At 38.6% G+C, this 17,194-nt stretch overlaps 2 protein-coding genes across 4 annotated transcripts in view; one reads left to right on the top strand and one right to left on the bottom strand.

Annotated features, from left to right (window-relative positions):
• The window catches only part of LOC124622056 (alkylated DNA repair protein alkB homolog 8), a 40,016-nt gene extending 28,691 nt beyond the window's left edge, over positions 1-11,325 (bottom strand). The window contains exons 1-3 of the mRNA XM_047147622.1: positions 11,128-11,325; positions 10,814-11,045; positions 10,542-10,676 (exon numbers count right to left, since the gene is read on the bottom strand). Coding sequence (XP_047003578.1) covers positions 10,542-10,676; positions 10,814-11,045; positions 11,128-11,271 — 511 coding nt within the window. The 5' untranslated portion in view covers positions 11,272-11,325. The remainder of the gene's footprint in view (positions 1-10,541; positions 10,677-10,813; positions 11,046-11,127) is intronic.
• Positions 11,326-11,567: 242 nt separating this feature from the next.
• Positions 11,568-17,194, top strand: part of LOC124622378 (THO complex subunit 2) — a 312,497-nt gene continuing 306,870 nt past the window's right edge. For all 3 annotated transcript variants that reach the window (XM_047148064.1, XM_047148066.1, XM_047148065.1), the window contains exon 1: positions 11,568-11,632. In XM_047148064.1, coding sequence (XP_047004020.1) covers positions 11,568-11,632 — 65 coding nt within the window. The remainder of the gene's footprint in view (positions 11,633-17,194) is intronic.

A 17,194-nucleotide genomic window follows, 5' to 3' on the forward strand; every position in this document is an offset into this window, starting at 1 on the left:
CCGCCTCCTTTGTTGGCCGAGGAGAAGCAAGGACAGTTCTGTATTTTCCTGTCTGAGGCACGGTGGGCTGTCGACTGGCGAATAATTTTCGAGCAGCAAAGGTCGACACCTTTTCCTTCACTCTTATTTCCTGGATGAGCTTTTCGTCCTTAAAAACGGGGAAATCTCGAGAGGAAGCAACGTGGTCACCCATACAGTTAATGCAGCGAGGGGATGGAGGTGGACAAGAACCCTCATGGGCATCCTTGCCACACGTAACACATTTGGCTGGATTGGAACAGGACTGGCTGGTGTGATTGAACCGCTGACATCGATAGCAATGCGTAGGGTTTGGGACGTAAGGGCGAACGGAAATTATCTCATAGCCTGCTTTGATTTTCGATGGGAGTTGAACTTTGTCAAATGTCAAGAAGACAGTGCGGGTTGGAATGATGTTCGTGTCAACCCTTTTCATAACTCTATGAACAGCCGTTACGCCCTGGTCAGACAGGTAGTGCTGAATTTCTTCGTCAGACAATCCATCGAGGGAGCATGTATAAACGACTCCACACGAGGAATTTAAGGTACAGTGCGGTTCCACCCGGACAGGGAAGGTGTGGAGCAGAGACGTACGCAGCAATTTTTGTGCCTGGAGGGCACTGACTGTTTCTAACAACAGGGTGCCATTCTGTAATCTGGAACAAGACTTTACAGGACCTGCAATTGCGTCGACACCTTTCTGAATAATGAAAGGGTTGAACGTGGAGAAGTCGTAACCTTCGTCAGACCGAGAAACAACAAGGAACTGTGGCAACGATGGAAGAACTGTCTGTGGCTGAGACTCAGTGAACTTATGCTTGTGAGCAGACATAGTGGAAGGTGAGGAAACCATTGCGGAAGAATCCCCCATGATTACCGGCGTCTCCGATGGCGCGCTCCTCCCTTGTGGGGGCTCTCTCTGAGGGCACTCCCACCTTAGGTGATTGTTCACACCTCAGGTCACACCTCCCGACAAACGGACGGAGGGACCAATCGGCACTTTCAGAAGGTATCAGCTCGGGTAATCACCCCTCCCTGGGCCTGGCCGTTACCAGGGGGTACGTACGTGTCCTACCTGTCTACCCGGGGCGGGGAATTACGCGTTACCCCGTCACCGGCTACGCATGGAAGTGCGTGGGTCGGCCTTCAGACACGCACAGGGAGGAAAAAAGAGAAAGGGAAAGGAAAGAAGAGGGGTCTCAAACGCTGCAGCGGAGAAAAGGGCAAAGAGAAGAGGGAAGGAAAAGAGAAGGACAGAGGAAGGACGAAGACTTGCAAATGTAGAAAGCAAGGAATTTGTAACAGTTTCGAGCGTCCGTCTCCGGACGTAGGCACAAACCATACTCCCAGAGGGGAAGAAAGGGAAGGAAAGAGCCAGAGGTGAGGCGGGTGGGGCGAAGATGGGGGACGGGGAAGGATGCGGAAAGGGAAGGTATGCAGCCCAGAAAGGAAGGAGGGCCACATTAGCTCGGGGTGCTCGCTACGCATGTGTCCACAAAAGAGTTGTGGACCCCCTGGGGGGATCGCTCTGAGTGTGTGGTGTAAGCTGATGGCATCATTTGTCTCAGGGCAGTCCCCCCTCCCTACAAGAGAATAGTCCTGTGCATCCTCTTACCTGTACCATCACTGGTTAAAGCAATGAGAGTCTTTCGTGCAGCAATGTCATTCTAACCCTTCAACATTGTGGACATGTGGGTAGTATCATTTCATGCACGATGATGCTCGTCTGCACATTGCACAGCCAGTGAAGGTTGCTGCAGAGACATTTTGGAAATGCTAGAATTATCAGCCATCATTTCCCTACAGCCTGGCCATCCCAATCATCCAGCCTTAATCTATGTGGCTTCTGGCTGTGGGATTATCCTAAAGATGCTGCGTTCAGTGCTCCAATTACAAATGTTTCTGAACTGAAGGCATGATTCGCACAACACATTACCACTGAGACACTCCTATCTGTTGTGGAACAAGCTGTTTCTCAATTTCAACTTGTGGCAGAAAGTGGTGGGCAGCATACTGAACATGTCTTGCGCCAGTCCCATGACAATTAGAAAGCAAAGTCATTTTGCTTTTCGTGTGGTTTTTGGCCCCAGGACAATTAAAAACTGATTTTTCCATCCAATGTGGTATGACCTAACTGGGGTGGATGGGCTTACCTAGAACTGTGCTACAACTGTTAACTGCCAAACTTGTGGAGTCATGTGCGTTGAACAGTGAGGATGGTGTAATATGAAACTCAAACCATAGCCATTGTATCATGATTCATCTGTCATTTGTAGCTGACTCCACTTACATGAAGACACTTAAAGTGCCACATACTGCTAACACCTTTGTTTATTTTATTTTTTGCTTCATGATGTTTTCCAATGTGTCAATAATATGCTGGTCCACCCCCTTAGCTGAATGGTCAGCGTGTTGGAATGCCACGTACGGGAGCCCGGGTTCGATTCCCGGCTAGAGTGGGAGATTTTCTCCCTCAGGGACTGGGTGTTGTGCTGTCCTCATCATCATTTCATCCCCATTGTTGACGCGCAAGTCACCCAACGTGGCGTCGCACTCAATAAGACTTGCACTTCCCGCCTGGTAACTCCCGGCCACCGACACCATTTCCAATAATATGCTGTTCTAATTTGACGTCATTCTGTGCAGTGGTCTATTTCTAAACCATTTTGAAACTGGAACTTTAATTACGTACACCATGTGAACTGAGAAGGGAGATTTGGGTGATGGTGCAGATTAGGGATGTTTGAAGTGAATTTTGTGTTCAAAAGATTAGTTTAATTTTTGTAACAAAGTCACTCACATGTTGTCAATGTTGACTGGGAGGAGGCTTTTGTAGAATTATTATTGCTGTAAGTGTATGCCAATAACAACTGGTCAGTGGAAGAGTTATTGAAAACTCTTGCTGACTTAGATGGTAAACTAGATGAATCAAACACTGACTTAAAAGCGGAATGAAATGCTAAAAAAGACAGCAGAATGCTAATGTAACTTAGAAGAAGAGCTGAAGTCTCAAGGCAATGGCAAAGTCTCAAGGGGCAGCATTGAATGCTTAGATACTACTAATGTGAATACAGACAGATACACAAGGTGTTAAATGCACTGAACATGATGACAAAGTGGATGAGCACAGTAGTAAAAATGAAGGAAGATTAGTGTTTAATGTCTACTCGACATTGTCTTCATTGGAGACAAGAACCCACATAAGGAAAAAATGGAGAAGGAAAACTTTTCAAAGGAATCATTCTGGCATTTGCTTGATGTGATTTAGGGAAATCATGGAAAACCTAAATCTGGATGGCTGAATGGGGATTTGAACCATTGTCCTTCCAAATGTGAGTCCAGTGTGCTACCCACTGAGCCACGTTTCCAAAAAATAATACCCATGATTAATACCAAACATGAAGTCCAGGTTTGATAAATGAAAATGGCAGACGTGGCTTAAGAAACACTGAAAACTGTGAAGTATGAGGGACATTTCATAAACAATGCACACTTTTTTGTTTTTACTTCCACTTTTTTCCCTTCAATATATCTTTACAGTCCTTCAATTCAGTCTCTCTGCTTCTCTATGACTGAATCCCAAATGTCTCATAAGCTCTATTATTCCATCCATGACACCACTTCTGTTCACCTGTTGAATGGCTCAGGTTATAGTGGTAGAAAGCTCTTCCAGAGAAAGATAATGACGTGCATGCATACATTTTCTCAACTTCGGGAACAAGCTGAAGGTTGGTGGACTCATGTGACTTCTGTGACACTTGTTACACATGGGACTCTGTCATGATGATTCCTTGGTGATAATAAGCAGAAATCATTATTTGCTTGAGCTTTGACTAAGAGTGTTGAAAGTATTTTCGATGTGGAGAATCTGAAGCTCTCCTCATTGGACTGTGATTTCAACTCTGGTTCAAAGTCTCTAATCCATGTTTCATTGATAATGACAATTCAACCAAGAACCCTTGACCTTCACAGTTGAATCATTGTTTGAGCAAGAGTGCAATGTCCAGGCATTTCTGCTTCTCTTCAGCAGTAAAATAGTGTGAGACCCATCTCTCAGACATTTTTCTCTACTTCCAATCATTTATCAGAATATGGAATACTGATGTTGAGGGAATTCCTGTGGCTCCAGAGAGGTCCTCACAAGTCACACGGCGATCTTCTTCAAGGGCATCTGCCACAAGTTTAGCACTTCGCTCACCTTTTGATATTTTTGGCCTTTCGTGTCTTGGGTTTATCATCTATGCTTGTATCACCACCATGAAAACTATTAACCCAAAACTCACCACAAACTTCACTTGCACTACAGATTTCTGCCGGATTTTCACCGTGTAAAGTTTAGTTCTGGATGTATGACCTCCTGGTTTTCAACAGTCACAGTACCTAAGAACTCTGCAGGGTCCATTTCTACCGCTCGCCAATTTTATGTTGGAGTACACAGCGAAAAACAAAAACCTGTGTTTCTTCCTCAAACTCACAACTCTATCTCTGTAATTTTCATTGTTGTTACAGCAAACAAACCACAGTACTACCAACCCATGCATTATTTATGAAATGTCCCTCATAATTGCAAAACATTTTGATCAGCTTCTTAATTGACCGGAATTCACAAATACTCAAGAAAATATAGATGAAGATTTACCTACAACTCCCAAGGAAATTGAAGTACTCATCGAAATCCTAAAAAAAGATAATGTTACTAGAACTCTTTACATGACCTCTATTGGAAATAAAAAAGGAGCTAAAATTAATCTTTGAGAAAATACGGAAAACAGAAAAAAATTCCTGTAGTGTGGAAGGTAGCCCGATACATCCTCTACATTAGACAGGCAATAAACAAAACATTAGCAACTACAGAGGAATTTCTTTGACACCGTTTACATTTTCTGAGATTTTACTAAATTTGGTATAAATGACATTTGAAAGTCATTTTGGTGAGTATCGAGGTGGTTTTGAGAAGAGCAGATCACATTCTGAAGACATATTTAATATAAAGTCAATGATTTGGCACAGACAACTTAATTGGAAAGTTACTGTAGTGATGTTTGCCAATTTAAAAAGGCATACAATTCCATAAACAGACGAACTATGGATAAAACGTAACAATATTATGAAAAGGATAGTTGCTACTCTCATTTTTCATAATATTGTTACATCCCACTCTGAATTTTCTATTGTTTAAACTATGGATAAAATAATATGAGAATTTGGTTGAACGTCTAAATAAGCAAATCCAATTTGTGAAGCATTTACGAAATCTGAAGTGAAATTCATTGGAGACATGTCTCGGCCCTTAGAAAGAAATGCAGGTGCATGGCAATGTTATGATCTATCCGTAATTCTTTTTAACTGCTTTCTATAAAAAAAATAGTGAGAATTTTGAATGAAAAATTGAATCACTATAAGATTTCAACAAAAACATTGGAATAAACTGCTTCACTTTTGCAGATGACTGTGCTACACTTTCTAAAAAATATGACAGCTGTTGTAAAACAAATTAATTTATTTGAAGAAATAGACAGCATACTGTCTTTAAGAATCTCTACAGAAATAAAATAAAATAACTGTCTTAAAAGTGCAACAAAATTTCTGAAAACAAACTGAAGAGGTTAAAAAATTAAATATCTTTCGGGAGGGAACAAAAATGGCACACAGTATAACAAAAAACTTCGACAACAAAAAATGACTGTCTAAAAATACAAAAACAAGGCATTACAGTGCAGTGGTGAAGCTAGAATATCTATCTGGAAATATCTAACATTATAGTGTAACTTAGATAAATTAGAAATACTGGAAGGGCGAATAGTTTGGAAATTACTTAGGAATGATGGAATGTCTCAAAACATATAATGAGGAAAAGAAGACATGTATATTTGGACATTTATATCAAATGCAAGGCAGTAGATTAACAAGAAAGATCTTTTGTGGGATAAGAAGTTAACAACAGTTGTTTCCCTGAGGCTGAAATGCACAGAACACATGAAGAAAAAACTCAGTGAACAAACAAAAGATTACTGGAAGAAAAGAACTGAGGTAGACAATCCAGAGGACTGTTTTAAGGATTTAACTGAACAAAAAATTCAGCAAAACATTTCATATTCAGTTGACACATCTCTTTCATCACATGATGTCTGCAATCAATCTGTTCAGGAAAGGTTGTTTAATTTTAACGGCCAACAGCTTTGCCACAGTGATAACACCGGTTCCCATCAGATCACCAAAGTTAAGCGCTGTCAGGCTTGGCTAGGACTTGTATGCCGTGTACTGTTGACAAGCGGGGCGCACTCAGCCCTTGTGAGAACAACTGAGGAGCTACTTCATTAAGTAGTGGCTCCAGTCACGAAAACTGACAATAGCCGGGAGAATGGTGAGCTGAACACATGCCCCTCCATACTCGTATCCAGTGATGCCTATAGGCTGCGGATGACACGGCAGTCGATCAGTAACATTAGGGTCTTCTGAGACCTATTTGGATGGAGTTTAGTTAGAGGTTATTTAGTTTTAATACTGGGTTTCAACTGAACTGGTGGAACATTTTTGACAGATTTTTAGCGTCATTTTATAAATTGTTATTTTATGTTAGATATATTTATGAGGGAATTAGATTAGGAAATGAGACACTTAAAGTAGTAAAGGAGTTTTGCTATTTGGGGAGCAAAATAACTGATGATGGTCGAAGAAGAGAGGATATAAAATGTAGACTGGCAATGGCAAGGAAAGCATTTCTGAAGAAGAGAAATTTGTTAACATCGAGTATAGATTTAAGTGTCAGGAAGTCGTTTCTGAAAGTATTCGTATGGAGTGTAGCCATGTATGGAAGTGAAACATGGACGATAAATAGTTCGGACAAGAAGAGAACACAAGCTTTTGAAATGTGGTGCTACAGAAGAATGTTGAAGATTAGATGGGTAGATCACATAACTAATAAGGAAGTATTGAATAGGATTGGGGAGAAGAGAAGTTTGTGGCACAACTTGCCTAGAAGAAGGGATCGGCTGGTAGGACATGTTCCGAGGTATCAAGGGATCACCAATTTAGTATTGGAGGGCAGCGTGGAGGGTAAAAATCATAGAGGGAGACCAAGAGATGAATACACTAAGCAGATTCAGAAGGATGTAGGTTGTAGTAGTTACTGGGAGATGAATAAGCTTGCACAGGATAGAGTAGCATGGAGAGCTGCAGCAAACCAGCCTCAGGACTGAAGACAACAACAACAACAACATATTTATGTTTGGGTTTTGTTGATAATGTGGGCATTAAACGGTAGGTGAGCGATTTTTTTCTTTGAAGGGTGACGGGGTGAGATTGTTTTGTATTTTATTTGTGTGTGTGTGTGTGTGTGTGTGTGTGTGTGTGTGTGTGAGACGGGGGGGGGGGGGGGGGGGAGCGGGGTTGGACAGCTTAGATTTATATATTGGTAGCCATGATTGGTAAGGATTTTTCCTGTAGTTTTACTTGATTATTACAGTACCTACGGTATGTGTATTGATGTGTATGACAGTGCATTTCTTATCTATCAAAACTGGCGGCGGTTTAAGTTTTCATGAATTTTTGGTTTGTGTTGTCAATTACTGGTAATTGCATTGGATTGTTTTACCTCAACTATTAACGTCACATTTTTATTGTACCACAGACTTTGTTTTAGCCTTATAAACCAAGTGAAGTGTTAAATACCGGATTTGTGTGTGATTTTGTGGTATTGTTGATTTTGTCTGAGCTGTGTGCGCCAAGTGAAATTTCTGGCACCAGATTTTGGAGCTATGTGTGGGTTCATGGTATTGTGGACTTTAATTGAGACATACAGGTCGAGTGAAATTTCTAATATCAGTTCCCCACTCAATGCAGTTATAGTACTGTAGTTTTGATGAACACTGAGGATTTTGTTTGTTTGATCTTTGCATTTGGTAATATATGTTTCAACATGTCTTCATTATTAGGACTATCATATATTTAGTTCCCCTCCAGCCCCACCCCAAAAACTGCAAAAGCATTACGGAGATGATAGATAAACTCCAGTGGAAGACTCTGCAGGAGAGACGCTCAGTAGCTTGGTACGGGCTTTTGTTGAAGTTTCGAGAACATACCTTCACCGAGGAGTCGAGCAGTATATTGCTCCCTCCTACGTATATCTCGCGAAGAGACCATGAGGATAAAATCAGAGAGATTAGAGTCCATACAGAGGCATACCGACAATCCTTCTTTCCATGAACAATACGAGACTGGAATAGAAGGGAGAACCGATAGGGTGCTCAAGGTACCCTCCACCACATACCGTCAGGTGGCTTGCTGAGTATGGATGTAGATCCCTAATTCTCGATGTTTCCCATTAGTTTCTGCAGTTAAATATTTTTCCCATTATTTGTGTCAAAGTGTGTGTAATGAGTGAACTAGGACTAACCGTGGATATTGAACGTATACAGAGAAGGGCAGCACCAATGTTCACAGGTTTGTTTAATTTGTGGAAGTGTTACAGAGATACTGAAGGAACTGAAATGGCAGACTCTTGAAGAGACAGGTACTATCCCGAGAAAGTCTGTTAACAAAGCTTCAAGAATCGGCTTTAAATTATTAATCCAGGGGTATACTACAACATCCTATGTATCGCTCACACAGGAATTGTGAGGATAAGATCATAATAATTATTGCACACACAGAGGCATTCAAATGATCATTCTTCCCATGCTCTATATGTGAATGGAACAGGAAGAAACCCTAATAGCTGGTATAAAGGGGCGTACCCTCTGCTATGCATCTCATGGTGGCTTGCAGAGTATAGATGTAGACGTCATGGCTGCCATATTGTATAATCTACTTGATGACGTCATTGGTCATGCTGACAATTGTCCTGAAGCAGTTTAGTCTGTTCAGGCATCCTGATTTTGGTTTTCCTAAATGATTTCAGGAGCATACTGGAATGGTTCACTTATCAATGTCATGGCCAATCAACTGTCCCACCCCACCACAGATGGTCATGTACTCAGATGACCCTACATTTGTACAGGTTCCATTCAGAGAATGCTTATTGCATTGTTCCCTAACTCAAAACATATCTTCATATTCTAATTCCCATAAAACTACGTAGAATCCTTTAAATCTATGTTCAGCTAACTGTCAATAAGAGTGTTAATGACTAGTATACATGATAATCTTACATTGCAAAAACTTGTCGTGCCGATGTGGCTCATTTTTTTTTTTTTTTTTTTTTTTTAGTAGTATTAACAATTTCAGATATTCAGTAAAAGTAAGAGAGCTATATATTATAAAACTTTATATTTTCAAGGAATGAGTTGAGAACCTACACAAATCTTCTCACAATAGTGCACAATTGCACAAAAGTGTGTAATCAGAATAGCTGGAGCCCACCCAAAATCACCTTGCACACATTTATTTAAGGAACTCGGGATATTCACAGTACCTTCACAATACATATATCCACTTATGAAATTTGTCATTAATAACCCATCCCAATTCAAAAACAACAGCGAAGTGCATAGCTACAACACTAGAAGAAATTTTCTATTCTGGATTAAATCTCACTTTGGCACAGAAAGGGGTGAATTATGCTGCCACAAAAATCTTTGGTTATTTGCAAGTAGTATTAAAAGTCTGACAGTCAACTAGCATTTATAAGCAAATTAAAAGAATTTCTGAATGACAACTCCTCCTACTCAATACAAGAATTCTTAGATATGCAGTAGTAACTGAAAAAAAAAAAATTATTTTCTGTAAAGGAAACTTATGTTGAAGTGACACATTCCGCATCATTACAAAATGTCGTATTCATGATCTATGGAACAAGGATTAATTTAGGTACGTATAAAGACTGGTTTGTCTACCTTATGTCGGTTAACAATTACCTAACATCTGAAAAGCAAAGATGAACCAAAACAAATATAAACTAGCTTTTTTTTTCCATGTAGAGAGCTATAAGTGATGCAATTTTAGATATACTCATCTGACATTCACGTGGAACAAAGGGTGGGAAAAGTGATGGGACAGGTAAACTGGCACAGTGTTTATTATTTGGGTTTGGTCTATCATGATCAAGCCTGTAATACTTCAAGAAAATAAACTATGCTCTAAATGTAAGAAAAGGCAGCATTCTGACACTCCCCCCTTTCCTTCAATATCCTACATATTGCAGTCATTTTATTATCAATCGAAAAACTATTAAAATTATTTACTTGAGTTGTTTAGGTAGGTTAGAAAAAGAAATATATGAGGCCTAGGCAGTTTGAGCGTCAAAATGTTTAAAAGCAGCGTACATTATTGTTTGATTATTATTACAATACTTATCATTCACTGAGAGATTACACCTATTGATTGTAGCTGTTTGTCAAATCGCAAAATCGATTGCAATTGGAGAGAAATCCTACAAATCATTAATTTTTAAAAATAATTACGCCTAATATAAATTATTTATTATAAGAACATCAAGCAATTTATGGTTTGGTGGCTAAACAAGTGGAAGATACCACCACAAACATAATGTTAATGTTATAAAGTTGGCAAGATAAATGATATACCTGAATCAGTTTCATTTTCTGACCAGTCAATACAATTCAAAATCACATTTTCTTCATCCCGTGTCACAAAATCTTCAAGTACTTCTATTCCAGATGGAAGAGTATTGCTAATGTTTAGTTTTTGGGTATCTGGCACTGCAAATTTGAGAAATAAAGTTATCTAGATGAGGTCGACAACCAATAAGGAACTAATCAAATCAAAATTATTATTTTTGATTTAACATATAACTGAAAGGCATAAACGACTGAGGACACGAATCTAATGAACTCACGTTTTTCTGTGTATGCCAAATACAGACATCTCATATTAAGTTCTTTCAGCTGCTTGCCATGGACAGCGTTATATGCAAGAGCTGCTGCCGAAGGTTCCTGGTACACAATGAAGCTGAACGATTTCCCTGGTAGCATAACAATTTCTTCTACAAGTCCATATGATGAAAACACCTCCAGCAAACTCTCTCTTTTCATTCCGCTGACTAGCCCTGCGTTACCAATGAACAAATTCTGGAAACAAAGTCATTTAACTACCAGGAAAGATGCTACATCATTTGGGAACAGTAAGCAGTAGTTGAATAATGCTACTTACCGTTGTTGGTACATCAACGCACTTTATTCCTGTGTCTCGTAGAAGCATACTAGCATATCTCGTCTGTTTACGTTCAGCTTTTCTACCTCGCTTGTAACTGCTGATGTTGGTGTTCTCCATAGCTAAATCACTGTCTCCATACATATCGACGGCCGAAAGAACATATGTTTAATGTTTACAACCAAACACCTTGCACAGTTTATAGAACAACTACTATATGATTTATGAATATCTATGGCGAATTTGAGGATTTTTTGCTGAGTTTGTTGATAAATATTACTTCAACGTAAAGCTGTAAAATATGTTTAAAATAACTTTTAATATAACAACGGAGGCTAATTACTTTGATGTGTATTTTTCGTACTTGATATTGAGCTAGTAATTTTGAAACAATTCATCCATATCTGTGACGGCGTTTTTGAGATTGTAGTTTGTTCAAAATGGCTGTTTCGGTGGTTGGATGTGAGATATGGAAAAACTGGGAAAAACAAGGAAAAAATGATTAGTAAGTCGACTCTGACAGAATATTAATATATTTATTTAAAATATCGTGTGTTGTGTTGCAAATGTCTCATATCTAGTGAAGATTATAGCTTTAAATGGTAATCGTCTTCGAACCGCTTCCAGGTGTTGAGTAGTTCAGGTGTACCTTAAATAAGTTATTTTTTTATATAAACCTGTTACAGCAAGTGTCAGGATAGCGAAAAACAATAGTTTTGTATGTCTTGTTTTTTATTCGTTACATTGGCGGTGCTTTGAGACGTTAAATGTTGGCATTGTAGCTCAATGGAATAGGCAGGCAGGTTCAGCATTGTTCTAACTTAAAAAAAATTTTCAAAACAGCTAGCAGAAATGCGTGAATGTAAAACATACGTGTGTTTAAAACCAATGAAATGACGAAACTGCCCTTAATGGAAGTTCAAATCTTTACGTTGAACCAAAATAATTAACGAATTGAGGCATAAACAAATATTGCGTTAGTAGCTGACAAACCAGCTATGCACAATAATAGTTAATACAAATGAAATTACACTTTATTGCCAGTTATAGTAAGTTAGTATTATGAAACCTCTTGCCTGGAAGGTGGGTTGTGACTCGATCGTGTGAAAATGTGAATTTGTAGTGCCCATTGCGCCAAAAGAATGATTGTGTGTGTGTTTTAGTTAGTGACGCCATCAAATATCACAGGCTACATATTTTATTTGACAGTAAACATTAGGAGAAAGTATTGTTGATTAATTACCAATAGAAAGTTATTTTTCCTGTTCTACCACCATCACCACCTGTATTTCATAGTCTGTAGTGGGCTACTGCAAAACAGTTCATGTTCAGTAACATACATTAATGCACAGTCATTCTGAGAGCGCAGGAATTGGAAAGATTCCCACATAAAGTTTTTAATGAAGGCATTATAATACATGATACAAGCCAGTGAAACCAATTGTTATTTGAAACACTGTCCAGCCTCCAGAGTTCATTGTCATGTGTCAAGAATACAATTCAGTCATGTAGAATGGGAACATTTTCTGGTTTTGATTTTGCAATAGTTTAAAATAAAATTCTACTATTAGTGCATTGTTTGCTAATATTTGCAAATTTTTATGTACCCACTATCCAAGCCTTTCACATAAGAAAGTTTATTGGAAATATAAGTTGTTCTAAGCAGTTTGGTATAATTGCTGTGTAGCGATGGGAAAAATAGACTTATTAAGCTCCCTTAAAATGGTCGTATCAGTATGGTTGCAGTATATTTACGTTAACAAGGCTTCACATTTGTTTACTACACCTTGTACTGGCAGATGCTGCTGTCAAGACAACTTCATTGGGTAGAACCTATGGTCCACTATGATTAAGAAAGTAGATGGTGTACCAAGCCATTCAGTTTGCTGCTTATAAAGCTTTTGTAACTTTATTCTAAGAATTATTACAGTTGCTGGCTGTCTTCTTGCTTGCAAAATGTTTAGAATATTTATTTTTCTTCATAATGTAGACAACTTGAACATATTTTAGTGCAACTGATTGATGTCTTCAGTCCCTCGGGTAACAAACTCAATGTAGTTGAATTCAGCATAAGATGATCTCTTAACTATTGTAGTGGGCTGGGCACAGCTGCTTCACACACTTTGATTTTGTAAATGTCTCTATGGCAACAACTTAGTGATGTTGCAGCTCTATAGATGGCTGTTGTATCTTCACCTGCAGTTGTTTGCACTTCATAGTTAAAAAGTGGCAACAGCACTTCTAGCAGTCAGGGATCATCATATGGCAACTTGACTATACTAGAGTATCTTTTATGGTACTAAGACCAGGTATCCCAGTAAAGTCCATTTTGTGTGTGAATAGTATTGAAGCAGTAGGCTTTTGAACTTGCACAGCACATTTAGTGAGGTATGGAAATTGGATTATGAGTTTTCTGTATCTCTCACTGTGTCATAATGTTTTGCAATTTGTTTGTGACACATTCTCCATTTGTAATTTTTCAAACAGGTAATCTACATTTGGGGAATACAGAAGCGTCCGATTCCACCCATCTGCTTTGACCCATGATGTCGCCAATAAAGCAGAAATGACCATTCTCAATGTCTCCAATACGGTGACTATGACATCATTTCATAAACGACAACAAACACAGAAATACATATAAAACCAACACACACATCTCTCTCCAAAAATATAAACGAACTAACGGTACCAGTGCGGGAAATTGGTAGTTTTTGGGTGGGGATGAACTAAATATAAACACGTACAGACACACACCATGATCCCAAACCACACAAAAACACCACAAAATCCCAAGTTCCGCTACACTTACAATATCGACAGGAACCGGTCACTTCCCTTCACCTACATAACTCAACCGCAATTGTCGATACCACAAAATAAAAACCAACTACTCCAAAAATTATAATCACACCGCAACTATTGATATCACAAAACCAATACCTAAAACAACAAAAACTGGAATCGGATGCTGCCCTTGACCTATATTGGTCAACAGCAACTCTCAATACCAGAACACATAGCTATGACAAATTGGAATTGTACACTTCCCTTGACCTATATAGGTCAACAACAGTTCACAATACCAAAACACACATAGCTACGATGACACACTGGAATCGAACACCTCCCTTGACCTATATAGGTCAACAACAGCTCAAGATATCAAAAAACACAAAGCCACACATAACAACAACGACAAATAGCAATCGGTCACTTCCCATGACCTATGCAGCTCAAATGCAACTGACGATACCAAAAAAATTGAAATTGAGTACTTCCTCCTAAGATACATAAATCAACCACAAGTGCCAATACCAAATCATCAACCACCAACACTTGCAGTAAATAACACCGACCCAACAACACATAAAAACCCCACTGAACATTATAACACACGAACAATAGACCCAAAAAAATGACTACTTACCATATAAAAGTTTCGGCGCTACACACTAATCCCCAACTCACATATTGTGCTTGCATACGCTGCATTTCACTGTGTTCGTCTCAAGCCCAAAAAGTCGCAGAAACTTAATGATGGACAACGTGTCGTCCCCCATTTCAGCCCGCACACTTAGGAGCCATATCCATACCTAACAAAAGAAGCTACTAATTGAATTAAACGACTTACTGCATGACAAACAGCAGACCAGTAACATGAAACGACACCACAATAACATAAACATAACGGAAACTTAATTCTTAACTCACGGAAACTAATTTCCATTCTTCTATAACAGTCATGACCGATAAATGCACACTTCAAGCACCGCCACCCAAATGAACCTAGTACACCACCAGAGGACACCACCAACTGAAACAAGACGACAGCTACAAATACAACATACTCATAACCTAAACTCCGTGCCGTCATGACGTTATACAACACCAAGACCCTCATATCATGGGTCAAAGCTGACGGTGGGATCGGACGCCTCCGTTGACCCGACATTTGATTCAACGTCGTACCTGGTAATACCTGTATTAGATTGATCTTTAGCAAAGTAGTAGTCATATTAGTATCTTAACAAATAGTGCTCATTGAACAAACATACATGAATAACAGTTGTGAGAAACATGAGCTGTGTTCTTTCCTTTGCGCTGGTGTAAACATTGCAGCAATCCCACTTCTTCCAAGAGAACTTGCTAGAGAATGGTTTGCTGGGTATATCCAATCCTTAGTGACAATCCAGCAGAATATATGCTCATGTGGAATCTTAAACTGCACGACAAATGATAATTATTTATCAACTTTCAGATCCAGGTTGTTTGATAAGCATCTTATCGCTGATTTCTTCTGCCTCCTAACTTGGCAAAAACAACTATTCATTTGAATTCTCAAAATTAACTGTGTTTGCCTATGAGAAAGCTGTAAAGGAAAGGGAGGATTTGCAGTATTTTTGAACACTTAATTTTTTGCTGTGATCTTTATGCAGTGTTAAGAAGCAGCTTTATTTTTTTGCTGTCATGACCATTATACTAAACCAACAGCGTTTGTTTGGTTTGTGTGTAAGTGGAGGTGGAGGCGAGTCCAACCTAGTGTTAGTGATTGTGCGAGCTTGGAACCTTTATTGCCTTGTGAGGGAAATCAGTATCCGAAGATGCTCCCATCTGTAGAGTGAAATTAATAATAAGGTAAATAATAGATGATCAGTAGCAGTTTATATGCATATTAAGAAATAAGTATGTTTCTATTCGCCTTTGTTTCTTCTAAGGTTTTCACTGCTTTGCCCCCTCTAGTGCTAATTTTATGGTTGCCTAAGAGCGTTCTGTGTTGTGTTATCGTCTGAAGCAGTATCTTTAAAAGCTACTTTGTGGTGGACACTCAGACATACAAAGCCTTCATCTGAGAGGCAATTTCATGACTTATAACAATAAAAAATGACAGCCGTACCTGTCAAAACTGCTCTTTAATAATGCAATTCACCACAGCTTTTTGTCTATGTTGCAAATCAGAAGAATACTGTTTGAAACAGTATATTTCAAACTACCATTTCTTTCTATTGTTGTTCCCTGTTTCATAATTTTTTTCCCAAACTGTAACTCGTCACTGTTTGCTTTGGTAAACTGCAATTATATAGGCCTACCAATAAGTTGCCAATGATGGATTTTTTTTTTCATTTTCCAATTTTTATTTTTTTTATGTTGACAATTAACTAGTTCAGTTTAAACTTCTATGATTAATTTATTTAAAACACCAACTCATTCATACAACTATTTTATAATTGCCTCTTTTCTTGCCCTGCCAAGACTGCATCATTGAGTGACTCTTCTCCGCCTTCAGGCTTGTTTGGTCAAAATTACAAAGTAATTTAGGATAGAAAAGACCCAAAAAATTAATGAAAAATCCATGCATTCGTGCATGTTCCCAAAAAGTAGTTAATTATACTTTACAGTCAGTACGATTCTACATCAAGTTAAAAGCTTTTTTTCTGTAAGTGTAAATGTTAAACTGTAAAAAAAGTTCTAACATTATTGATAAAGTAAATTTGCGAGACTGTAAATAGTTGGCTTCAGTAAATCCGATGGTCCTTTTTAATATGTGCACTGCTAAGTATGTAACATTTTGTATGTTAATTAAATGCTCTTCTTCCATACTCCCTTAGGTTTAATTACAACACCCTGATCACTACTCCCTGCATTTAGCATAGTTAAATTCCCACAGTTTTTCAGCTTAATTGACAGATATGTGAAGTATTATGTTTCTGAAGAATGCGTGAGATTGAACAAAGTTGTTGCATCTCGGACCAGGGACCAGTACGTACAAGTTGCATTTTCGGCCGGAGGGGTACGTGGCTTGAGAAGCCTAGACTTACAGTTTGAGAGAATGCGCTGATGACATGTTGATTTTGTTATTGCTAGATTTGTGAGTTGGATGACTTTGGTTGGTGAATATGCCTATGTTTTTTTGTTGGTTTACTTCTTTATTGTAGTATGAGTGTCTGTGCTGAATTGTGTGGTTCTTGTACATCAAAATTGTTGTTATTGCAATTTTTTTTTCAAATTTTTGGTTGTGTTAGTAATAATGAGTGGTGTTTAGTAAGTAATGCAACACTTTTTCTTC

This window comes from Schistocerca americana, chromosome 7, assembly GCF_021461395.2.
Source record: "Schistocerca americana isolate TAMUIC-IGC-003095 chromosome 7, iqSchAmer2.1, whole genome shotgun sequence".
Lineage (NCBI taxonomy): Eukaryota > Metazoa > Arthropoda > Insecta > Orthoptera > Acrididae > Schistocerca > Schistocerca americana.